Source organism: Lepidochelys kempii, chromosome 4 (assembly GCF_965140265.1).
Source record: "Lepidochelys kempii isolate rLepKem1 chromosome 4, rLepKem1.hap2, whole genome shotgun sequence".
NCBI classification, from domain to species: Eukaryota; Metazoa; Chordata; order Testudines; family Cheloniidae; genus Lepidochelys; species Lepidochelys kempii.
Genome location: NC_133259.1, coordinates 1,900,686 through 1,926,191, shown reverse-complemented (window position 1 = coordinate 1,926,191; position 25,506 = coordinate 1,900,686). Strand labels below are relative to the sequence as shown.

The 25,506-nt window shown below is 49.7% G+C and overlaps 1 protein-coding gene across 1 annotated transcript in view; it reads left to right on the top strand.

Moving 5' to 3' along the window:
• Window positions 1-25,506, top strand: part of SRP72 (signal recognition particle 72) — a 50,648-nt gene that overhangs the window by 19,848 nt on the left and 5,294 nt on the right. The window contains exons 9-18 of the mRNA XM_073340189.1: window positions 3,200-3,331; window positions 5,250-5,378; window positions 6,371-6,443; window positions 8,295-8,359; window positions 9,223-9,318; window positions 10,880-10,983; window positions 15,134-15,211; window positions 15,995-16,132; window positions 16,771-16,808; window positions 17,691-17,850. Of these exons, the coding sequence (XP_073196290.1) occupies window positions 3,200-3,331; window positions 5,250-5,378; window positions 6,371-6,443; window positions 8,295-8,359; window positions 9,223-9,318; window positions 10,880-10,983; window positions 15,134-15,211; window positions 15,995-16,132; window positions 16,771-16,808; window positions 17,691-17,850 (1,013 nt within the window). The remainder of the gene's footprint in view (window positions 1-3,199; window positions 3,332-5,249; window positions 5,379-6,370; window positions 6,444-8,294; window positions 8,360-9,222; window positions 9,319-10,879; window positions 10,984-15,133; window positions 15,212-15,994; window positions 16,133-16,770; window positions 16,809-17,690; window positions 17,851-25,506) is intronic.

The window sequence follows — 25,506 nt, the reverse complement described above, 5'->3', positions numbered from 1 at the left end:
AATACTTTAAAAAAACTAATAAAAACGTGATAAATTAAGAGCACAGAACTTATGAAGAGAAAAGAACATGCACATCCATTTCAGCTACACGTACACCAACGGTGGCTTTCAAAGGCCTGGGTCTGTGACGTTGCAATTGTCTTCAGTGTCCCCCAGGGTGGAGTGGTGGGGGTAGTGCAGTGACCCCGAGGCCATGTGGAATGTTGGGGGGAGGTTAATGGGAAGGTCCCGCTATTGAGTTCGCAGTGGGCTGCAGAGGGAGGCAAGCCCGGGCTTGTTGAACCTGCAGGTCCAGCAGAGTCTGCAGCATCTGTGTTTGCTGTCTGAGAATCTCTCCATTATGTCCTGGTGCCTCTCCCTCTCCTTTTCCTGCTGGGACTCCTGGGCCTGTCTCCTCTCCACTCTTTCCTTCTCCAGGCTGTCCGCAATGTTCATCCTCCAGGCCCTGTGTTCGTGGTCCGATGCAGCGCTGGTTTGCAGGGTCTCATTGAACGTGTCATCCCGAGTCCTCTTCTTTCTCCTCCTTATCTGGCTTAGGTGTTCTGTGGGTGTGGGGGGGAGACCCTGAAGGCCACAGAGGCAGCAACCGAAGATACAACACACAGCGGTACATTGTCAGCACATTCACTACAGAGAGCGAAACTACCGCTGCTGAACTCACTCCCCCTGCTCCCCTAACGTTGTAAACTCTACATTCTCACTTGGGATTGGGATTGCTTGTGCATGGCCCCACTCGCAGCACCAGCCCTGGTGAGTATGGCCCACTGGGGTTGGGGAGATGCGGAGGGAATTGCTCACTGGCATGATTCTCTTGGCACAGGGCAATGGCACTGAGCACTGGCACCATTTCCTACAGACGGGGGTGATTTTAGCTGATCTCTCACTCGTGAGTGTAACAAAGGCAGAGAGAGCAAAGCTGCTGCTAGGATCCCGAAGCCACCAGGGTCCATATACTGCTAGCCTGTGCACTCCAATGTCGCCTGCTGAAGTTATCACTGACTGGCATGGGAAAGTGTCCCACCGCGGCGGAAGAAATAAGGCTGCCTTCTCTAGAAACCTTCAGCAGAGGATTGCAGACACCTCCATGAAAGTTTCATCGAGATCTCGATGGAGGATTCACGAGACATGCCGGTGCACATAAACAGACTGCTCCACTTGGCCCCCTTGGCCTAACGAGGGGAATGAAAAGCAGGTAGCAACTCGACCTCTCTTGGTTGTGCCACACCCTCTTCTAGCACGAGTAAAGTAATGAAAAGTCAACAGTTGTGTCCTGCCATTTTGGGGATGCCATCCCTGTAATGGAAAAGTTATCTACGCACCTACCTGAGGTGCCTTCCCCTGCATCAGGCTCACCTGTGCTCCACTGGTGGAACTGGCTGGACGGCAGCGAAGTCAAAAACAGGTCCTGGCTCTCTGCACAGGTGGATCCCATCGGTCGCCTGACCCCATACTCCTCTTCCTCACTTTTCACAGCAGGGACCTGTGGGTCGGGGTCCTCCGAGGTAGCCATAGTGCTGTAGGGGGTGGTGGTGGGGTCTGAGGATGGCATGTAGCTCTTTGTAAAAGTGATAGGTCTGCGGCTCAGCCCCACAATGACTGTTGGCCTCACTGGCCTGCTTTCACATGGCACTGCTGTTGTCCCTGTCGTGCCCCTCCTCCTGCTTCCCCCGAGCAATCTGCTCGTAGATGTCCAAGTTTCTGTGGCTGGATAGGAGCTGTGTCTGCGCAGCCTGTTCTCCCCATCAGCCCACGAGATCCAATATCTCCTGGATATATCCAGGCTGGAGTGTGCACTTGGCATGGTTAGTGGGGGAGCTCCACTCAACAGTGGAGAGCTGCTAAGTGTGCTCACCAAGCTGGGCAATGAGAAAAAGGAATTTCAAAAATTCGCCAGGCTTTGTAGGGAGGGAGCTTCCGGTCTCCATGACCCCTGTGCAGTGGATTTCACAATGGTAACCAGCGTGGTCAGTGTGGAGCATTGCGAGACAGCAGCTGGAGGACAGTTAGGGTCAATGTAACTAATGCAGAGTCTACCTTTTGCGTTGCGTCGACTTAAGCACATCGATTGTGGCTCTCCCCTGCTTGGGCAGAGGTGTTACTATGTCAGCGTAATGGGGTGCTTTCATTGGTGGGAGACCAATTTGAGTGTAGACACGTGCACAACTAGGTCAATGTAAACTGCCTTTTGTTGAGCTAAGCACGTAGTGTAGACCAGGCCTTAGTTACGTATCACAGCTCCAGTTTGCACTTGGTTCACGTTTGGGAAATGTTCTTCACAGCCATAAGCACTAGAGGCCTGATTTCTTTTTAAGTGAAAACTCTGGAACGTGAGACACAGCCTCCAGGGGAAACTATTGACTCGCTGAGCTCTCACACACTGGCCCAGTTCAGCCCCTTCTAACGCTCTTCTCTGTATGTATCTCACAGGAAGTCACATAAATACCTAAATAATGCAACATTCCCAAAGAGTTGCCACTCTGGTTAATTTGTGTTTTTTATTGTCAAGTGAGTGAACTCTTCTTGTAAGAAAGAATAAGAAACCAGTGAGAACTTTAAAGCCAGTCTTGCAAGAGAACAAACAAGCATAAACATTGATTGATGTTTGTCAGCAGTTATCAAGGTCTTGTTTCTTTCACAGGAGGTGAGCCAGGCTTTGCTCTAGGAGGCAAATACTATTTCTATAAGTCAGGATTTGGCTAGTTACATACTTTTAATATGTTTTTATGGTGGAAAATAACGAGGGGAGAATCAGAATATGTGGCCCAGAGGGAAGGGTGCTGAACTTAGGAGACCCAGGTTCTGTCCCCGCTCTACCACAAACTCTTTTTGCAACCTAAGGCAAATCTGTGTGCCTCAGTTCCCCATCTATACGATTGGGATAACAATATGGCCTTACCTCACAGGGGTGTTGAGGGTAAAGACGACAAAGGTTGTCAGGTGCTCAGGTAGCACCATAATGGAGGCTATATAGATACTTAACCACGCTATGCTCTCTTATCTTATTTCCCTCCCAGTCACCGTGCCTCATCGGCTCCTCTCTTGTGTTTTTTATGCTGCCCAGTGCTGGCAAACAAGGCAGAAACACATGCCTGTGGGTGTTCATGGCACATTCTGCATGTGGTGTGGGGAGGGCCAGATAGAGATCACCATTTAATTAAGATAGTGGAACTTGGCTTTATCTCGGTTTTGTTTCCTACAGGACCAAAATGTCTTTGACTCAAAGAAAAAGGTGAAATTGACCAATGCAGAAGGCGTGGAGCACAAACTCTCCAAGAAACAGCTCCAAGCCATCGAATTCAACAAAGCTTTACTGGCTATGTACACCAATCAGGTAGAGAACTGTCCTGTGTCTGCTGGGTACAGATTTACAACCAGTCACAGGAGTTTAATTAAGCAGAAATGTAATCCAGTTGAGCTAGTTAAGTATCAGAGGGGTAGCCATGTTAGTCTGGATCTGCAGAAGTGGCAAAGAGTCCTGTGGCACCTTATAGACTAACAGACGTATTGGAGCAACAGCTTTTGTGGGTGAATACCCACTTCGTCGGATGCATGGAGTGGAAATTTCCAGAGGCAGGTATAAATATGCAAGCAAGAATCAGGCTAGGGATAATGAGGTTAGTTCAATCAGGGAGGATGAGGCCCTCTTCTAGCAGTTGAGGTGTGAACACCAAGGGAGAAGAAACGGCTTTTGTCGTTGGCTAGCCAGTCACGGTCCTTGTTTCATCCTGAGCTGATGGTGTCAAATTTGCAAATGAATTGAAGCTCAGCAGTTTCTCTTTGAAGTCTGGTCCTGAAGTTTTTTTGCTGCAGGATGGCTACCTTTACATCTGCTATTGTGTGTCCAGCGAGGTTGAAGCGTTGTCCTACAGGTTTTTATATATTGCCATTCCTAATATCTGAGGAATTGAGCTAGTTAGATTTCCATAGACTGTTCTTTCCCCCTCAAAATAGTCAGGATGTTATCCAGAGATGCTAGATTTTTCAGAAGTGCTCAGCACCCAGCAGCTCCTATTGAGAATAATCTTTTTGCTGAGGCCTTTTGATGATCTGGCCAATTCATTTAGGTGCCTAATTCGGAGATGAGCATTTAAAAAAAAAAAAAAAGTCTGGCCCATAATGTTTAATACCTATCAGGGAAACATCATGTGGCTGTCCTGGTGAATGTATTGTTTGTTAAAATAGTATTGACTGGGTATCTACAGGTTGAGAAGAAATTGTGCATTGCTATACATGAGGACATGTGCATACCGCTGTTCTTGTTAACAAGGACCAATAATATCCATTGCCAAAATGAAAACACAGGAATAATGGATTTGGTACTAATATCGGGTCCATGAAGCTCAGTGCTTTGGATGCGTGAGCTTTGTAGAGGTCTAAATAACTAACAAAAAATACTATCTGTTTTCTAGATCACAGAGACTTACCTGTACAGGCACTTCATGGGCTTACACACTGGTTGCTGATGGCAGCTTTCGGTGTGGTCCTGTAGTGAGGGAGATTCTGAGTCACTCTAGCAAGAAATAAATACCTGGAGTTGCATGTACGCAGAAACTGAGATTTATCCTTTGTCTATTACAGTATTTGGTAGAAGAGGTGTGCTGGGCATTTTCACATGGTTCCCCTTCCATTTCCTGTAAAATCAGACTCCACCCCCGTGTGTGTGTCTAGCTCCTCTGTCTTCCACACAGACATTCTGGTGGAAAAACAAGGGAGAACTTTTGGGAAGAATTCATATGATGGTGGCTTGCACAGCACCTCACTTGGAGAGTCTCTTCCCAGATAATGTATTTATTACTGCCGTAGCACCTACAGGCTCTGATGCTGATTGAACTAGGCACTGGATGCACATAAGTCTGTCTCTGCCCCCACACTGCTTGCAGCCTGAGCGTCTAGGCAGATGTAACGAACTGGCAGGAGGAGCACAAGGGGGTAATGAGATGGCTCTGGCCAGTGTAGTAACCAGCTGCCTGCCCACTGAGTGTTGCGTAGGAGAGATGTAGAGGAGTGCAGAGTGATGGCTGTAGTTGTCACCCAAAGGCCCTGCCATGTGGGAGTCGTGGGTCAGAATCTCCTTGGGCCAGTGACTTTACCTGTTTCCACAGCCTCTACTGCCACCACGTCCCATTCCCCACTGATGGCAGGCAGTGTCTGGCCCCACTAGCCCTTTCGCCCTGTTCTCTCTGTGGGGTTTGCACAGTTGCACTAACTATCCACTAATACTGAGGAAAATGTTCCATTGTGTCCCGTAGGCAGATCAGTGCCGCAAGCTGTCAGCAAGTTTACAGTCCCAGAACCCCGAGCACCTGCTGCCCGTGCTAATCCAGGCTGCCCAGCTCTGTCGAGAGAAGCAGCATGCAGGGGCAATAGAGCTCCTACAGGTGGGTGACTGATCTTCTCCTGCTGGCCAGGAGAGTGGAGCCCTGTTCCCTGCACTGGAACCTGACAGATGGAGCTGGTACAAGGGGCAATTAATAGTCCTGAAACACTGGGCACTGCAGAAGTGGATGTTAGCTCAACTACCTGCAGTGGTCATTGCGTTGTGTAATGGATGTGGCTTACGCAGGGCTCAGTAGTGAGGATGCAGTGACTGGTGTGTGGGGAGAGACGTGGGCACGCCCATGCTCTGATCATGAAGGGTGTGTTCTTTCTGTAAAGGGAGAGCCCCACCTGGAAATGACCCCCTTCACTATGGCGGTGGCACCAGGGCTGCTTTTCCTTCCCACAGGGACATGGTGGGCGCTGGTGCCTGGGGCTGTGCTCCTCTGGAAGGCAGGACTTCACTTCTGGCCTCTCATCCCAAAGGGTGGTGGTGCCCACATTCCTTCTCCAGCCCTTCTCTGGCCTCATCTACATGCACAGGTTGCACTGGTTTACTTAAAATTGGGGTTTAAACCAGTGCTAAAGACTCTGCGGACACTTCGGTTTCAGAGTGCCCTGTTCCTAATCAACCTCTGCTAAATTGAAATAAGCTGGTTTTAAACTGAAGTCGTGTTCTCATGGCACTTTAAACTGGTTTACTTAAACAGGTACAGCTTCCTTATGTAAACAAGGCCTTGGACATGGTGTCAGGTGTCACCTGGGACGCTGCACTTGCCAGCTGCTTGCCTAGAGGGAGCAGCTACTGTGTGTGGTGAGGGCATGGACCCTGGGAATTGCTTGTGGTGGAATGGGATGGCACTGTGGGAGGAGTGACAGTCCATGGAAGCAATTCAGGACTCTGGGTGGCGTGGTTCCACTCGAACTGGCTCCCTCCCTGTCTATTCAAATGACACTGTCGAGCTTTTCTTTCTGAAGTTGGTTTTAAAATGGGCCCGGGCCATGGCTGATGCGCTGTGTTCATGAACATGCTCTTTGCGTCTCTCGCTCTCAGGACTTTGCGGAGCAGAGCCCTGCCAACTCGGCGCAGATAAAGCTGACAATGGCCCAGCTGAAAATCGCTCAAGGTACCAGTGCCCTTTTGTGCTGAGAAATGCTTGTTTAATGCTAAGTTTAAAAAAACCCACAATTCTTTGTTGCTGGCCTTAGTGTCCGGAGAGCCAGGACTGAGAGTGGCCTCTTGCTGCTGTGAGCCCCAGCAAGACAGCTCCATCCAGAGTGGGGTTAGAAATACCTTCTCAAACACTGCGTTTCACAGCCCTGCACGAGGGCTGGGACAACATCTCCACTCCTCATAGTGAGCAGCATTAAAGCAAGATGTACTCTGCATTTCGCCAGAGCCATTTTTCTCTTGATTAGTTCTTGGACAGAGCTGCACCTGCCCCTCTGGTGTCTCTGAGAGGAGTTACCAGGGGAAGGGATTGTAATTAGGGGATAAAAAGAAAAGGAGGACTTGTGGCACCTTAGAGACTAACCAATTTATTAGAGCATGAGCTTTCGTGAGGTACAGCTCACTTCATCGGATGCATACGAGCTGTAGCTCACGAAAGCTTATGCTCTAATAAATTGGTTAGTCTCTAAGGTGCCACAAGTCCTCCTTTTCTTTTTCGGATACAGACTAACACGGCTGCTACTCTGAAACCTGTAATTAGGGGATGGCACCTTTTTCGGGGGGGCGGGAGGGAAATTAAGCCTGGCAGGGGCGGGCCTCTTCTCTTTTCACCATGGATGGGGGGGTGAGAAATGAGGAGACTTTCTCCCGTTCCTTGTCTCTTGCTGCCCTTTCTTCTCAGAAGGATGCCTGCAATCCCATAGTACGGCACCTCTTGCCGAGAGGGGTGCCCTATGGAGATCAGTGCTCCTGCCTGAACCTGGCGTTGTCCATGCAATGTGGGGGGGTTGTGTGCCCCAGGGGGCATGGCCTGTGGAACAAGTGGAGGGCAGCCCTGGGCACTGTGCTGATGGCTGGCGTTCACCACATTGACAATGGGCTGATGTGTGTGCCTCAGCCTGACCCGAGAGAGGAAGCAGGACAGCTGGGCACTGAGAGTCAGCGGGGGCAGGGGAAAGGGGAAGGGGAATTCATATTAATGTGGTTGGTGCGGGATTGACCCTTTCCTGAGTGGCTGCAGAAGTGCATACTGGAAAGCTTGGGGATCTGCGTGTTGAAATGGCTGGCTGTTGCTGATTGCATGTCACTCAAGTTTTAAAGTTCCCCTCGAGCTACCTCAAATATGCACTACCCAGCATCCAGTACTTGGCATGGGCCGTACTCCATTGTGCCTGCAATGGGTGGGACTATTCAGGAGAAATAAGGGGGCAGGATCTGGCCCCGCACTGCGTGGGGTGGGGAGAATGGGGAAGGGGTCAAAGCACATGGTGTCGGCCCAGCTTTGCTCTCATTGAAGTTTGTGATAAAACTTGCACTGGCATCAGTCGGAGCAGGCAGGCCAGAGCTGTTTTAGGTTTGTTCTGAAATCGTAAATAATACACCCAGCTGCTGATGCTCCATTCCCTCTCATAGGGAAGTAAAGCATTGCTCTGAACCCACTGCTTCTAGCATTGGAGGTGGGGATGAGCCCTTTGCATGTGGTAGCAGCCTTGGGCATGCTGGACACTTAGGTGGGAAGCCCAGTAGGTGCTGGGGTTGCTGCAAAGGCTGTTTAGTCTGAGAATGAGAAGAGCACTATTGGGACTGACGTTTCTTCCCCATGAATGGCCAGCGATTGTGTTGTCTTAAGAATAATAGTGGAGAAAACCTCTTCGCAGCTGGCCTTGCAGGCAGAGGAGTGTAGTGGCTGGTTGGTGTATGCTGACTTCCCCAGGGAGACTCTGAGGGCAGAGGGATCCAGGATGGAGAACAGGGACAGGGAAAGCATTGCTGTTTAAATTGCATTATTCTCCCTTCTTTCTCTAAGGCAGCGTCACCAAAGCATGCATCATCTTGAGGAGTATAGAAGAGCTGAAGCATAAGCCAGGCATGGTGAGTGGCAGTTAACAGGCACCATCCCAGAATACCATCATCCTTTTCATGCTCCTTCCTTGTTCCTGTTTTCCTGTCTCCTTAGCTACTCCTGGGCTGAGATTCAAATCTGGGTGCCCAGCGTTGGTCTCAGTCTGCTGGTCTGCTTGCACAGTGGGGCTTGGTTGCTGAGATTTTTGATACACAGCATTATGCCTCAGAGTAGATGTTAGACCTTTAGGTAGCTCACTTATTGTGGTGAAAGCCAGCCAGACAAAGGGTAATAACTTGCATCAGGGTCCCCAAACTTGTTTTTAGAGTGGACAACTTCCCTCTCGTTCATAGTTGCACGGACCTGCCTCCCCTTCCTCCAGCACTCCCTTAACAGCCCTAGGGCAGCTACAGGAATTGCTTGCCCAGTAAGCAATGTTGGGGAAGTATCAAACACATTTTTAAGCTGCTCTATGTGGCAGTGAGCAGTGGGAAGCAAGGAGGAGCCAGTATTGTAAGACCTTCCAGCTCCCCCCAGGGCCCCAGCAGCAGCAAGTGCCCTGCCGACCATTGTGGTGGTGAGAGAACAGTGTGGGAGCCTTGGCTTTTCCAATTAAGTAATTCTCTCATCCCTTATCCTCTATTGATCCGAAACCTTTTAAAAACAGTTCTCCTGGGCTGTTTCGACGATTGCAGTAATGTCCTAGCTGTACTGGGGAGGATAATCCCAGGGGGCGGCTGCTGCCTCCAAATTCCATTGTAGTAATTCGTTCCATTCCCTTTTTTTCAGCAATTCTTTTAATAACGGGTTTACATGAAAAGTACCTTAAAATGATCACTTACAAGTAACGCCCGTCCCGTGGCTGCACGCTGACTGTTGTTGGGGTTTGCAGGTGTCTGCACTGGTGACGATGTACAGTCATGAAGAAGACATTGACAGTGCTATTGAGGTCTTCACGCAAGCTATCCAGTGGCACCAGGGATACCAGGCAAGTAGATCAGGTCAGACAATACATATGAGAGGTGAAGCTACTTTTTGTCCCTTGCTAACTTGCTGGAGACCAGCTGTTCCTGTCCAGCTCCCAACTCCCACCTGTCTGTCCCCTGGAGAGGAGCGGTCTCCTTGCCAACGGCTCACTACCTCTGATGAGATGTTGGGGGGCCAGGGAACATTCTACTCCATGTCTGCCTCTGTCTCTGACATGCTGCTTGCACCAGGTTTGTCATTCAGACCAATGGCAAGTCTGCAGTGTGGGAAAAATGGCAGACTCTTTTCCAGCTCTTCCAGTGCCTGTCAGGTTATAGATTCTGGAGGCTAGCAGAGGGAACATCGCAGTGTTGTCCCTCTTCCCATGTTGACGTTGGAGCAGCAGCAGTCAGTTGGCTTTTTGCATGCACTTGAGGAGAAGGAAAAGCTTGAGCAGAAGAGCTTCAGAGGGGGAGACTGATTCCAGCCCGGCAGCCTGCTGGCTGTACTCAGTTAATCGGAATGTCAGGCTGCTGAAAGGAGCCAGTTGGAGTCTGTCTGAGCGGAGTGATGGTTCCATTGGGGGCTTAGTGATTCGTTCCTGGAACCTGGTTATTTTGGGGCTGGAGGTAGCAATTATTTCAGCAAACAGTGAATTGCCGGAAAAAGTGTGACCCCCATGGGAAGTGTTCTCACAAAGCTGCGTTAGCATTGGCTGTTTCCTTTGTTTCTCTCTTCCCTGGTTTTCTGTCAGCAAGGACACTTGGTTTTTCAAATTGTGTCTGCCTGCACTTGTTCCTTACCTGATGATCTGATGCCTTGGCTGGTCACTGGGGAAATGGCTGATGTCCTAAGTGAGGCTGACTGCAGGTTGCAAATCAGCAGCAGGCTGTTAGTTTTCTGTGATTGTCAAACGCTGGCTAAAATGCCTGTCCCCTTCCCATTTTCACCCCCTCCTCCCAATTCTGTTGCTCTAGGGCTGCTGGCAGGGTTAGTAGCTGTGTTTGTTAAGAACCAGGCAGAGGAACTGGAGATTATTCTTACATATGAGGGGTCTCCGAACAAGGGGCTAGGTTGTGCTAGCACCATCTGGGTGTGAAGGGGCAGGGAAAGTGCGTGAGGGCTGTGCACAGGGGCCAGGAGCAAGTAAATACGCAACCCAAAGACTGAGCTGTGGACCCACCCCCTTCTACACCAGCCAGCAGCGCTAGGCTCAGAGCATTGGTTGCAGGAGGTAACGCAGGCATGAATATTAAGTAACAGCCATCTGTGTACTGTATTAATGAGCTGACAGCCTGTTTCCGCTGCAGGCTCATACAGGTAGCTGCTGCTGAGCAAAGCACGTCTCCTTTCCCAGCCCCGTCTAACATGCTTAGTGGTTTAATGCTACAGACTGCCAAGCCTTTTTCTCAAGGAACGGGGAAGAAATTCCTGCAGCTCAGTTCTCCTTCCAGATCACTTGGGTGGGGAGCGTACGTTGGTGTGAGCCAGTCTCTAGTAACATCAGGAAGCAAAGCAGCCACATCACTGAATTGCTAAGTGCTGTCAAACATGTCTTCATTTGAAGAACCTTGTGATTGCAGCCAAAGTCTCCAGTTCATTTGTCGCTGATAAGGGAAGCAGCCAACTTTAAGCTGAAGTATGGGAGGAAGAAGGAAGCAATCAGCGACCTGGAAGAGCTGTGGAAGTGAGTTCAGGGAGGGGAGAGGGGTATCTTGTTTTCCTTCTGGACCTGAGCCGTGGCCCTGCTGTCTTGTGCACTGAAACATGAGCAGTGCCTGGTCCCCGTGAGGACTGCTCAGGGGTTCTAGAGCCAGATAACGTCTGCTAGCATTTTGGTGACGTCTGAGGCAATAGTTCGTCCTTTTAGACATTGTAAAGGGGCTTCTGGTCAAAGCTGTGCTCCCTGTCCAACCCCTTGGATGAAGTAACTGTTCCAGCAGGCCTAGCCCTGCGATCTGTTGTGGGTTCTTTTGTGTTACATCCTGATAGAAGCTGTGTCTTCCATGTTGGACGCCATGTCTTCTGTTCTCAGCCAGCACCCATTCACTGCGGGAGGAGTTCCCCAGTCTGTATCCAGATGCAGACTGCTGGCACTTCACATTAAAAAGGTTGCAGAGCAGTTTTTAAACTAAGCGATGGGGGAAAGCCGATTGCTGCAGAGGCGCACGTGGATCGGACAGAGATTTCTCTTAGAGGAGAATCTATTGATAGAGATTCTCTTGGTTTTAGTCAGGAGGAGAGGATGGAAGAGGATAAAGTATGGGCCAGATCAGACGAGAAACATTCACATAAAGAATCTGACACATCAGAAAAGGGCAGACAAATATTTACAAGTTTTTAAAGTGCTTGTACACAAATGCTGTAAGTCTAAGTGATAAGATGGGTGAACTAGAATGCTTTGTGTTAAAGGAGGATATTGATATAATGGGCATCACAGAAACCTGGTGGAGTGACGACAATCAATGGGACACAATCATTCCGGGGTACAAAATATATTGGAAGGACAGAGCAGGTCGTGCCGGCGGGGGGAGAGTGGCATTATATGTGACAGAAAATGTAGAATCAAATGAAATAAAAATCTTAAATGAATCCACATGTTCCATAGGATCTCTGTGGATAGTAATTCCATGTTCTAATAAGAATATAACAGAATACAGGGATCTATTATTGACCATCTGACCACAACAGTGATAGTGACGATGAAATGCTAAGGGAGATTAGAGAGGCTTTCAGAATAACTCAATAATAGTGGGGGACTTCAATTATCCCCATATTGACTGGGTACATGTCACCTCAGGATGAAATACAGAGACATTATTTCTCGATACTTGAAATGACTGCTTCTTGGAGCAGCTGGTAAAGGAACCCACAGGGGAGAGGCAACTCTCGATCTAGTCCTGAGTGGAGCGTAGGATCTGGTCCAAGAGGTAACTATAACAGGACCACTTGGAAATAGTGACCATAATATAATAACATTTAACATTCCTGTGGTGGGAAGATCACTTCAACAGCCCAACACTGTGGCATTTAATTTCAGAAAGGGGAACTATGCAAAAATGAGGAGGTTAGTTAAACAGAAATTAAAAGATACAGTGACGAGAGTGAAATCCCTGCAAGCTGCATGGATGCTTTTCAAAGACACCATAATAGAGGCTCAACTTAAATGTATACCCCAAATTATAAAACACAGTAAAAGAACTAAGAAAGAGCTACCGTGGCTTAACTACCATGTAAAAGAAGCGGTGAGAGATAAAAAGACATCTTTTAAAAAGTGGAAGTCAAATCCTAGTGAGGTAAATAGAAAGGAGCATAAACATTGCCAAATTAAATTAAAAATGTAACAAGAAAAGCCAAAAAGGAGTTTGAAGAACAGCTAGCCAAAAACTCAAAAGGTAATAACAAAATGTTTAAGTACATCAGAAGCAGGAAACCTGCTAAACAACCAGTGGGGCCCCTGGATGCTCGAGATACAAAAGGAGCACTTAAAGATGATAAAGTCATTGCAGAGAAACTAAATTAATTCTTTGCTTCAGTCTTCACAGCTGAGGATGTTAAGGAGATTCCCAAACCTGAGCCGTCTTTTTGTAGGTGACAAATCTGAGGAATTGTCACAGGTTGAAGCATCACTAGAGGAGGTTTTGTAATTAACTAACAGTAGCAAGTCACTGGGCCCAGCTGGCATTCACCCAAGAGTTCTGAAAGAACTCAAATGTGAAATTGCGGAACTCTTAAGTATGGTTTGTAACCTGTCCTTTAAATCAGCTACTGTACCCAGTGACTGGAAGATAGCTAATGTAACGCCGATATTTAAGAAGAGCTCTAGAGATGATCCCGGCAGTTACAGACCGGTATGTCTAATGTCAGTACCGGGCAAATTAGTTGAAACAATAGTAAAGAATACAATTGTCAGACACATAGAAGAATATAAATTGTTGCGCAAAAGTCAACATGGTTTCTCTAAAGGGAGATCATGTCTTACTAATCTATTAAAGTTCTTTGAGGGGGTCAACAAACATGTGGACAAGGGGGATCCAGTGGACATAGTGTACTTAGATTTCCAGAAAGCCTTTGACAAGGTCCCTCGCCAAAGGCTCTTACGTAAATTAAGTTGTCATGGGATAAGAGGGAAGATCCTTTCATGGACTGAGAACTGGTTAAAAGACAAGGAACAAAGGGTAGGAATAAATGGTAAATTTTCAGAATGGAGAGGGGTGTTCCCCAAGGGTCAGTCCTAGGACCAATCCTATTCAACTTATTCATAAATGATCTGGAGAAAGGGATAAACAGTGAGGTGGCAAAGTTTGCAGATGATACTAAACTGTTCAAGATAGTTAAGACCAAAGCAGACTGTGAAGAACTTCAAAAAGCTCTCACAAAACTAACTGATTGGGCAACAAAATGGCAAATGAAGTTTAATGTGGATAAATGTAAAGTAATGCACACTGGAAAAAATAACCCCAACGATACGTACAATATGATGGGGGCTAATTTAGCTACAACTAATCAGGAGAAAGATCTTGGCGTCATCATGGGTAGTTCTGTGAAGACGTCCACGCAGTGTGCAGCGGCAGTCAAAAAAGCAAATGGGATGTTAGGAATCATTAAAAAAGGGATAGAGAATAAGACTGAGAATATCTTATTGCCCTTATATAAATCCATGGTATGCCCACATCTTGAATACTGCATACAGATGTGGTCCCCTCATCTCAAAAAAGATATACTGGCATTAGAAAAGGTTCAGAAAAGGGCAACTAAAATGATTAGGGGTTTGGAATGGGTCCCATATGAGGAGAGATTAGAGGCTAGGACTTTTCAGCTTGGAAAAGAGGAGTCTAAGGGGGGATATGATTGAGGTCTATAAAATCATGAGTGGTGTGGAGAAAGTGAAGAAGGAAATGTTATTTACTTGTTCTCATAATATAAGAATTAGGGGCCACAAAATGAAATTAATGGGTAGCAGGTTTAAAACAAATAAAAGGAAGTTCTTCTTCACTCCGCGCACAGTCAACCTGTGGAACTCCTTGCCTGAGGAGGTTGTGAAGGCTAGGAGTATAACAGGGTTTAAAAGAGAACTGGATAAATTCATGGAGGTTAAGTCCATTTATGGCTATTAGCCAGGATGGGTAAGGAATGGTGTCCCTAGCCTCTGTTTGTCAGAGGGTGGAGATGGATGGCAGGAGAGAGATCACTTGATCATTACCTGTTAGCTTCACTCCCTCTAGGGCACCTGACATTGGCCACTGTCAGTAGACAGGATACTGGGTTGGATGGACCTTTGGTCTGACCCAGTATGGTCGTTCTTATGTATCTGAAATTCATATGAACCCCAGACCCTTCTTGATGCTGGCATATTCTGAGGTCTGATCTGCAGCTCTCTCTCCTATTGTGCCAAAAGACAAATCAGCCTGGTTGTGCAATCTGAGCTAATTGTGGAGAGAAGCAGAGGCAGTGTGGTTTTTTTATAGGGGTAGAAGATTTTCACAGGAGCGACCTTAAAGGAAAAACAAACACACACACCAATTAAAAGAATGTAGAATAAGAAAATGGGTAAGAAAAATGAAAACAGGCCCTAGATTTCTAGGCTTGTTGGTGGCTGCATGGTCCCTGGGGAGAGGCTAGTCAAAGTGCTTGGCAGTGTGAGGTAGTGAACACCCTGCGGATTGTACTTTGAATCTCAAGGCCTCTATTGGCACCTGCTATTGTACACACTGAAAGCACCTGCCCGGGGCTAGCCAGTGCTGGGCCGAGTGGTTAGCTGTAGTGTACACTTGGGGCATGGCTGGTGTTTGTAGAGTGTTCAGTGAACTTCAGAATGTTTCTTTCTTCTCTTCAAGGCAAAATCCAAGAGATATTCATACTCTGGCCCAGCTCATCTCCGCATACTCCCTCGTAGACCCCGAGAAGGCGAAGGTGTATCCTTTGTGGTGGTGACTGGGCTTGCGGTGGGAAAGGGGTTTTGCTGTCCCTTCGGTTCCCAGAATGTTTTCCTAATGATGTCATGAATGTTTGGAATTTTTGAGCTGCTTCAGGACCCTTCCAACAGGGACATCAGAGAACCTCTGACCCTGGGGAGGAGCGGGAAGGTCATAGTGCAACTCCACATTAAGGGTGGGCTTTTCAAAGGCACCTAAGTGAGTTGAGTGCCTAGCTGCTATTTACTTCTGGTAGGATTTGGGTTCCCTTAGGGCTTTTGAATCGCCCCATGGCCCCCCAAAAGCAATGAGAACTTCAGTCAGTTAACGATGAGCGAACATATCAGTATGATCCAACTTTTTGCTGTGGCGTTTTTGTCCTATAGTGGTAACATGTTGTACTTTCCCACCGAATCGTTTGGTGTAACTCTTATTATAATAACCAATTCTTACCGCACCCCCCATCAGCAGCTTTCAAAGCATGTTACAAAGGACCTCAGGGTCATCACTCCCATTGTACAGATGGGGACACAGGTACCTAGAAGGGAAGTGACTTGTCCAAGGTCACCCAGCAGGCCAGTGGCAAAGCCAGGAACAAAACCCAGGTCTCCTGGGTCTCTGACTGTTGCCCTCTCCACTAATTCACTCTGTGTCTATGGATTGGAGCTGCTGGTTAATCCCCCTGGGACAGAGATGGGGTTTGAGTTGCTGCTGGTGCCTCCCTCCTGGCTCTCTTTGCTGAATGCATTCCTGTTTCCATTCCTGAGCTCCGCCCCTCGACAGCCTTAGCAAACACTTGCCCTCGTCGGACACGATGTCTTTGAAAGTAGACGTGGATGTGCTTGAAAATTCCCCCGGGGCTACGTACGTTCGGAAGAAAGGCGGAAAGCTCACGGGAGAGAACCAGCAGAAAGAACAAGGGTAAAAAGCATCTCTCGCTCGTCATTCTCTTCTGTGGGCTTGGGGTTAGAAAGCACCTGCTGTGTGGATCACCTCAGAGCCACAGGCCTGTTTCTGCAGCCACCCTGCAAATGGTCTGACTAGTCGAAAAGCAGGCTGTCCCTTAGAGTGTCTGTAGGTAACTCCGGGAGGTCCAGAGAGGGACAGCAGTCGTCCCGATCAGCGATGCAAGGACGTGTCCCTATGAGCGATGCAGAGGTGGGCAGCAAGGTCCTTGTGAAGCCAGAGCTGTGCACACCACTAGAGTGAGGCCAAGCATGGTCTGGGGAACATCCCCTCACACAGGGGTTCTTGTGCATTAGCTTGTGGTGCGTTTGCTGGAGGGCTGCAGAATGAAACATTGAGCCGGGGAAATGAGGGTATTCTGGGAGCAGGAGTCAGGGACTCTTACAGACTGATCTGTGGGGGAAGTAACTGGAGATCCACTGCCCCAGGGGATTAGAACTGTTTCTCTGAGACTGGTGTCCTTTCCTCCTTGCCCCCTCACTTCTTTGAAAAAAGACAGTCTTCTTTTCCCTTCCCTGGCTCCATGCTTGTTGGTGCGTTCCAGGGAAGCCACGGCAGCACTATGATCTTGTTTCTTCTCCTCGCCCTTTTAGGCAAGGGGATGTAAAGAAAAAGAAGAGGAAAAAGAAGGGTGAGTTGTGTGTGTTTGCAATATGCCTTTGCTGTCCTGTTAGCCATCAGTTTGGAGCCTCGACCACACCGTATCATCTGTGCATTACCCCTGTCCCTGGTAATGTTCTTTAAACTCCTGTCCAGAAAAGCAGAAGATTGTGAAAATCCCAGGCTGTTCTTTGAGGGTGGGGGGGAACGCCTACAGGAGTTAGGTGCCCAAGTCCCATAGACGCCGAGTGCCTCATTTCCTTGGCAGGGGTGGGGAGGGTTTGGAAATCCCATATATAGAGTTTTAAACCATCTCTTTTAAAGAATAACAGCATGGCTGCTACATGCCCTCCCTCACACCAGGTCACTGTGCTTCCTGTGTGTTACCTGCCTAGTCCTGTGTCTTCAACCTCTTCGCTCCTCAGCTGCTGGGTTCAACATAAAATGTGAAGTGGCCAGGCCTGAGCACCCCTCTATTCCTATTGGCTTCAGTGGGAGTTGAAGGCAGTTTGCATCATACAGGGTTGGGTCCTAAACAAACCATAACCCCTCTGATTTCCATGCCTTTGATTCCTGAGAGTATTTCCCACATCCCTTTTAGAGGGGAAAGCAGCCTGTCAGACTTAGCAGGCGCAGCTGTACCAGCAAGAGGAGCTTCATTTGACCCTGCACACCTTGCGGGCTTAAGCTTTGTAGAGTCACAGATTCTAAGGCCAGAAGGGACTAGCCTGACCCCCTGTATAACACAGGCCAGAGAACTGCCCTGGAATAATTCCCTGAGCAGTTCTTTTAGGACAACATCCCAGATGGAAGGAAGATAGAAGAATTACTCGAGCTTCATATCGATGTGTGTGGGGTTTTCTTCACCATGTCACGTGATCTCCATGTTTTTCTTCTGCTGACTGCTGTGCAGGAAAACTGCCCAAGAACTATGATCCCAAGGTGACCCCGGACCCTGAGCGGTGGCTGCCGATGCGAGAGCGCTCCTATTATCGCGGAAGGAAGAAGGGCAAAAAGAAGGATCAGATTGGAAAGGGAACCCAGGGAGCAACGACAGCTGGCACATCTGAGTTGTGAGTAGGGGTTGCACAGAAGAGTGCTTTGTAATTACACAGTGCCCCAAGTAGCAAACACTCCTTTACTGCTTCACAAACATGGCCCCCAGATCCCACCGAGGCCAGTGAGGCTTATCCTCTGCTTCTGCCAATGCACTGAGCCTGATTTGTTTGCTCTGTAGATTGCTAACTCCCCAGAGCTGGGACTATATCTGTAGCTGTCTTAAACTGAGCATGTCATCCGTGTGTGGCATGAGTCTGGCGTGCGCCTGGCATATGGGGCTGGACCATAATGTACAGAGTATATGCTGACAGAGCTTCATCGGTCATTAAAAATAGTAGTTCTTCAACAGCTTAGGGGTGAATTAGGCAGCACTTCAGGACAGGAAATGAAACATCCTTATCCAATTGCAAGTGTGGGAAAACGTAGGTAGAAAGAATTACATAAGAATATTAGAACGGCCATACTGGGTCATCCAGCCCAGCATCCTGTCTTCTGACAGTGGCCAATGCCAGGTGCCACAGAGGGAATGAAGAGAACAGCTAATCATCAAGTGATCCATCCCCTGTTGCCCATTCCCAGCTTCTGGCAAACACAGGCTAGGGACACCATCCCTGCCCACCCCGAATAATAACCATTGATGGACCTAACCTCCATGAACTTACCTAGTTCTTTTTTGAACCCTGCCTTGGACTTAGCTTAATGGTAGAGCTGCTTCAACTTTTCCAGTAGCCTTTCCTTTGTGGCGCCCCTGGAGTGGAATGAATTCTGTCTCTCTCATCACACTTGTGTGTGTATAATATGAGCCTAGTGTTAAATGGGCAATTCATGGCTAAATCACTTCTTAGTGCAGCTGATTACTTTAGAAAGGATTGAAACTATTAAGCTACTAATAGCGGTAGAAGCAAATGGGAGTTGTAGTTCCTCTTAGCCCGAATGGGACCTGGAGTCACTTGTGAAAAAGGTGGCCATGGCTCTGATTGCAGACTTGTGAGTTGGGACTCACTGCTAAGTGCAGCAGTTACGCAGCTGTCGCCACCTGCAAATCACAGGCTCAGAATCTGTCGACAGGGCGGCGGCTTTAGCAGAATGCAATGGTTATGTTTTTGTTGTTGTGATCTACATCAGTTCTTACTGTTAAACATTTTGAAATGTATCAGTTTAAATTTTCTAAGTGTGATCTGAAGGGTTTCACCTTTTAAAAATTTTTTTTTTTCTATTTGAATGTTCACAGTCGCAGAAAATTAAGGTGGGGGGTGTCAGACAATAACTTTGTAGTGACCCCCGATTCCGGCAGGGACAAGATGCGAGGAAGGCTGAGTTCCTAGCAGGGCAGAGCAGAGACTGAGAGCAGAATTCCTGGCAGGGCAGAGCAGAGACTGGCCAAGACTGAGAGCAGGAGGATGAGCTGGTGGCCGTGGGGCAGGCCACCTCGCTGTGTCCAGCCCCAGGCAGTGCAGGGAACCTCCTGCAGCCCCACTGTTCGTAGATTCATAGAATAGATTAATAGAATATCAGAGTTGGAAGGGACCTCAGGAGGTCATCTAGTCCAACCCCCTGCTCAAAGCAGGACCAATCCCCAATTTTGCCCAGAACCCTAAATGGCCCCCTCAAGGATTGACCTCACAACCCAGGGTTTAGCAGGCCAATGCTCAAACTACTGAGCTATCCCTCCCCACACTGTTATAGCCCTGCTCACTCACTCACTGTCCAGGAGTGTGGGAGCCATCCCTAGGCAAGAGCCATTCAGCAGCAGGGTGGCCTCCCTCCCGGCTGGGGGCTTGTCAGTGTCTTGCAGACCTGGCTGGGTGGTGTTGCTTTGCCCCACCAGAACCCAGCCTTCCCTGCACCTGGGGCCTGCAGGGATGGAATACCCAACAGTATTTATCATCTGGTTGATGCTCCAGAGGAGAGATATGTTGGGGTTTTCAAAAGTGCCTAATGGAGGTGAATGCCCCTTGACTTTCACCTGATTCCCTTGCACCCTTTCACGACCCTAGCCCAGACAGAACGAGGGACCTGGTGCTTTGTCATTAGTGAGCAAACAGGTGATTTATGCTACCTGAGGTTTGGGTGAAAAGGTTCCTTCAGCCCAGAATTTGTCTGTGCAAGCTTGTGCCATTCTTCTGACATAAAATGTTCTGATTTGGAACCAAAGTGTGTGCTGGTTGCGGTTTTTGTGAGCTAGAGCTAGGAGGCAAATCACACTTCCTAAAACTTTCTTGGCTCCTGTCTTCTTCCCTTCCCACTTTTCAGGTGTACCATGTTACATTCATGATGAATTAGAAAGGAGACTGTGTTCTGTTTAGTTTTACGATAAGTGAGCTCAGCTCCTACAGACCCTTCAGAGCTCCTAAGCATGAATTCTGGGCTAAAGTGAGGTTCTGTTTGCATTGAACTCAGTAAGAATTGTGCACTGGATAGGAGCTCATTGCTGCCACTTGCAGGGTCAGGCGGGGAGGAGCTGAGTTGTGGCAGGGGGAGCCCTGGTGCAAACAAACCTCCCTGTAACAGTGCAGGCAAGAGAAGAGCAGGAGCCTGGCTTCTGTCGGGTTTGCTTGTCTGCATTCCCTGAGCGTGAGCTTTCTACTTTGTGTCTGAATAATTTAACCATAACCTAGACAGTGTGGTCACTTCAGTTCTTCTTAGAGTGCTTGCTCATATCAATTCCAGTTGGTGTGTGTGCACGCACCGCGTGCATGGCTCTCGGAAACTTTTCCCTAGCAGCTACCTGTCGGGCCGGCTGTGGAGTGGCGCCGGTATGGAGCTCTATATACGACCCTGCCTGCCCATCCCCCCTGCAGTTCCTTCTTACCGCCAGTGACAGTTGTTGGAACAGTGGTCTCTTGCTTGCAAGTGTCCCACTAATCCCTAGCTCTTCTGCTAATCTCTGTATATAGTTACCCATTGTTAGTTAATAGTTCTTAGTTAGTTGTTAATTGTTAATTGTAGTCTCACTGCTTAGCAGTTGAGGGGTCTCCCCCTCCAACTCGTGCCCCGCAGGACCTCAGGGCATGCCATCTTAAGGTTTCAAACCCTGTAGTTCCTGTGCTAAACCTAAGCCCACGAGTGACCCCCATGACTACTGCCTCTGGTGTCTGGGAGAAGGCCATCAGTCAGACAAGTGCAAGATCTGCAAGGCTTTCAAGCCTTGCACCGGGAAAGAGAGGGACATTCGCCTAAAACAACTTCTGATGGAGTCAGCCCTCTGTCCGCAGCAGGACCCGGCCCCGAGCGCCTCGGTGCGGAGCGATCCTCCTGCGGTGCCTTCTGCAGTGCCGTGGAAGGACTCTGCATGCCAGCCCGGGAGCTGCCAGTCCCCCAGGCCCCAGAAGCGCTCTCCCCGGCACCGTTCTCCTTCACCGGATGCTCGTAAGAAACAGGCCAAGGGGAAGTCCCCCCAGCAGCTTGCTATGGCTACTGCACCCCCGGAAGGGGACTGTGAAGGGGACGGTCCTATGACTGACAGACCCTTGGGCTGCACACAATCCTCGCGGGCCCCTGTCTCCCCAGGAAGCCCTGCTCTCCTGGACTCACCGCGGCTGCATGTGGGGGAAGTTGGGTTGCCTTCCACCCTAGACTCCTTCGAAGCTGCTAGGGGGCTCATTGAGATGACGGCATCTAAGTCTCCCACTGTGAGGGATAAGCCTCCACTCCCTCGAGGTACGGCACCATCTAGAGGCAAGCCTGTCATGTTTGGCCAGTCTGCCCCTGACCTGGATCTCTGCACCGCTCCAAGTCCCGGCGCTGCTCTGAGTCCCAGCACTGGTCTGGCAGCCGTGACCCTTGGAGCCGCTCTCACTCAAGGTGGTCATTGGCGGACAAGTCGGGGTCCCACTCGAGGTCCAGGTCCCATTCTGTGACCTCGTGGCACCGTTCTGAGCGCTGGCCTCAGCCTGCACGCTGTTCACCTTCCAGGTGTTGCTCAATGGACAGCACCGCTCCCTGCTCGCGGCACTGCTCCACGCCGCGGCATCTCTCCCCGCTTCGTCACTATCCTCGATCGTGGCACCGCTCCCTGCCTCGACGCGGCTCTGTGTCGCAGCACTGCTTTACTTCATACCACCGCTCCACGCCCCGGCACCGCTCCTCACAGCGGTACTGCTCTGCACCGTGGCACCGATTGACATCAAGGCCCCACTACGCTTCATGGCATGCATCCCACCTGTCGGAGGAGGATGTTTCTTCGGTGCTATCTTGCACCATTCCCCCTTGGCCGTCCCACTGAAGGTCACCCTTCCTCCGCTCAGGCGGGGCATCAGAGGTGCCCAGGTCGGGGCCGGGGAGCCTAAGGCAGGACGCTTCAGCGCCCCAGTGGCAGCCTAAGTGGCAGTTTTGGACCGCTTGGGCATGCCATTAGGCCCAGGGTGCCCCTCCTGATATCGCACCGCCTCCCCATTCGGGATCTCGCCTCCCAGAGGCAACCCTCAGCCGCCTACGCCTGGACCCTCCACAAAACTCACACCAAGCTCCACGTTCACCCATTGAAGCTACGCCTGGTGCTCGTGAGGATCCGGTCCCTAAGGACCAAGAGGCCACCACGGAACTGATCCTACTGGTGGCTTCCTCCTCATCGTCCCCTGATGAGGTGGTGGCAGGCACCTCAATGTCTGGGCCGCCACCCAGGGATTACAGGGCCCTGCAGGAACTCCTCCGACGAGTAGCCCTGAATATGAACCTCCAGGTGGAGGAAGTGGTCAAACAGGAGCACCCTATGGTGGACATCCTGGCACCAGAGGGCCCTCTAGGGTGGCCTTACCCATTATAAAAACTATTCAATCCAATGCCAAACCCATTTGGCAAACGCCTGCCTCCGTTCCCCCTGTGGCCAATGGGGCTGAACGTAAATACTTTGTTCCCACTAAGGGATATGAGTGTCTCTTCACCCACCCTCCCCCATGCTCTCTCATGGTGGAGGCGGTGAATGAAAAAGAGAGACAAGGTCAGCAGGCCCCCGCACCCAAATCAAGGGAGGCTAAACGGCTTGATCTGTTTGGAAGGAAAATTTATTCCACAGGGGGTCTCTCTCTCAGGATCACAAATCAACTCGTGGTCCTGAGTAGATACAACTATAACTCATGGTCCTCAATCTTAAAGTTTAAAGAGCACCTTCCCTCTGAATTGAGAGTGGAGTTGGGGGTCATCACCGAGGAGAGTAAAGCTGTTGCCCGGACTTCCCTCCAAGGCTCCTTTGATGCCTCGGACTCTGGCGTCTGGGGTTCCGATGAGGCGCAGTGCCTGGCTCCAGTCCTCTGGCCTTCCCCCGGAGGTCCAGCAGACCATACAGGACCTTCCCTTTGATGGCCAGGGCCTATTTGCTGAGCAAACAAATTCCAGATTGCGTTGCCCAAAGGACTCCTGGAACACAATAAAGTCCCTCAGCATGCACACTCTGGTGACCCAAAGGAAGCCCTTTAAATTGCAGACCATCCAGCAGTGGTCTTTTCCCCCTAGGCCCAGACAGGACTTCTCTCATAGGAGAAGTAGATACAATCGACGCAAGCTATCGCTTCGTCCTCCTGGGCAGGGCCGGGGCAATCCAAACCCCCTTTGGGCCCTAAGCGCCCCTTTTAAAGGTGCAAACAAGGATGGATTACCAGTCCACAACCCCTCCTTTCCTGAACCGTCCTATCCTGCTTTTACCGTGCATGGTCCCTTATTACGTTGGACCGACAGGTGCTCCACACGGTAGAGGCGGGATATTCTATCCAATTCCGTTCCTCCCCACCCTCCCATCCCCCTTGCCTGTCCCTCTTCAGGGACCCGTCCCATGAGCAGCTTCTCGTCCAGGAGGTCCAGGCTCTCCTTGCTCTAGGAGTGGTGGAGAAGGTCCCTCGGGAGCTTAAAGGCAAGGGTTTCTTCTCCTGATATTTCCTCAATCCCCAAAGCGAAGCGGGGCCTCAGGCCCATTCTGGACCTGTGGGAGCTCAACAAGTTCATAGTCAGCTTGAAGTTCCTATGCACAATCATTCCTTCCCTAGACCTGGGAGACTGGTACGCCACCCTCTATATGAGGGACGCTTATTTCCACATATCCATCACACCGGCTCACAGATGGTTCGTAGTGAACAAGGTGCATTACCAGTTCATGGCCTTCCCATTTGAGCTTTGCACAGTGCCTCACGTCTTCACCAAGTGCATAGCAGTTGTAGCAGCTTTGCTCCGCCGCCACCATGTGCATATCTACCCTTACCTGGACACTGGCTCCTCTGGGGCTGCTCCCGCCAGCAGGTGGAATCGCAGGTGCAGATAGTCAGGGACACGTTCAAACATTTAGGTATCATTCTCAGCGTCAACAAATCAGTGCTCACTCCAACTCAGAGGATAGAATTCATCGGGGCCGTTCTGGATGTGTCTCAAGCGAGAGCATTCCTGCCAGAGACTCATCACCTGTTCCTCTCGCAGATAATCGACAACCTTTGCAACTTCCCTACCACCACGGCGAGGCAGTGTCTCCGGCTGTTAGGCCATATGGCATCCTGCACTTATGTGGTTCAACACGCCAGGTTACGACTCAGACCCTTGTAAACGTGGCTCACCTCTGTGTACCGCGCAGGCCGCGACAGTCCTGACATGGTGCTGACCATCCCTCAGCACACCCTCGATTCCCTCCGGTGGTGGCTGAATCCCTGCTTGGTAGTCGCCGGGGTTCCTTTTCACCCACCCCAACCCACCTTGACTTTAGTCACAAATGCGTCCGTGTTGGGCTGGGGAGCACATCTGGGAAGCCTGACAGCTCAGGGCTTATGGCAAGTAGAGGAACTGGCTCTACACATCAACATCAAAGAACTCAGGGTGATCCGTCTCGCCTGCCAAGCTTTTCTGACTGACTTGCAGGTCCACTGCATAGCGGTACTGACGGACAACACCACGGCCATGTTCTATATAAACAGGTTCAGTCACTGATATGGCTACCTCTCACTCCCGACCTCATTACACAGGACCACGGTTGCCTCCTTCACCCAGACCTTCAGTCTCTCCATCCAGCTTTCTTTCCCAAGGTGGTGTCCCGTTTCCATATCAGCCAGGACATTTTCCTGCCAGTCTTCTATCCAAAACCTCACAACAGCCCTTAAGAGCAACAGCTACACTCGCTGGATGTTAGGAGGGTGCTCCCATTCTATATCGATCTCACAAAGCCGTTCCAAAAGACAACCCAGTTGTTTGTTATTATAGCAGAGTGGATGAAGGGTTTGCTAGTCTCTTCCCAGCGGAACTCTTCCTGGATCACAGCTTGTATCCGCACTTGTTATGACTTGGCAAAGATTCCATCACTGCTCAGTCCACGAGGGCGCAGGCCTTGTAGACGGCCTTTCTAGCCCAAGTACCTCTCCAGAAAATGTGCAGGGCTGGGATGTAGTCTTCAGTGCTTACTTTCATGCACTATGCCATCGTCCACCGATCTAGGGATGATGCGGCCTTCGACAGAGCAGTACTTTGGTCGGCAATACCTTGACTCCGACCCCACCTCCTAGGTAAGGGTTGGGAGTCACCTAACTGGAATTAATATGAGCAAGCACTCGAAGAAGAAAAAACAGTTACTCATCTTTGTAACTGTTGTTCTTTGAGATGTGTTCATAGAATCATAGAATATCAGGGTTGGAAGGGACCTCAGGAGGTCATCTAGTCCAACCCCCTGCTCAAAAGCAGGACCCATCCCCAATTAAATCATC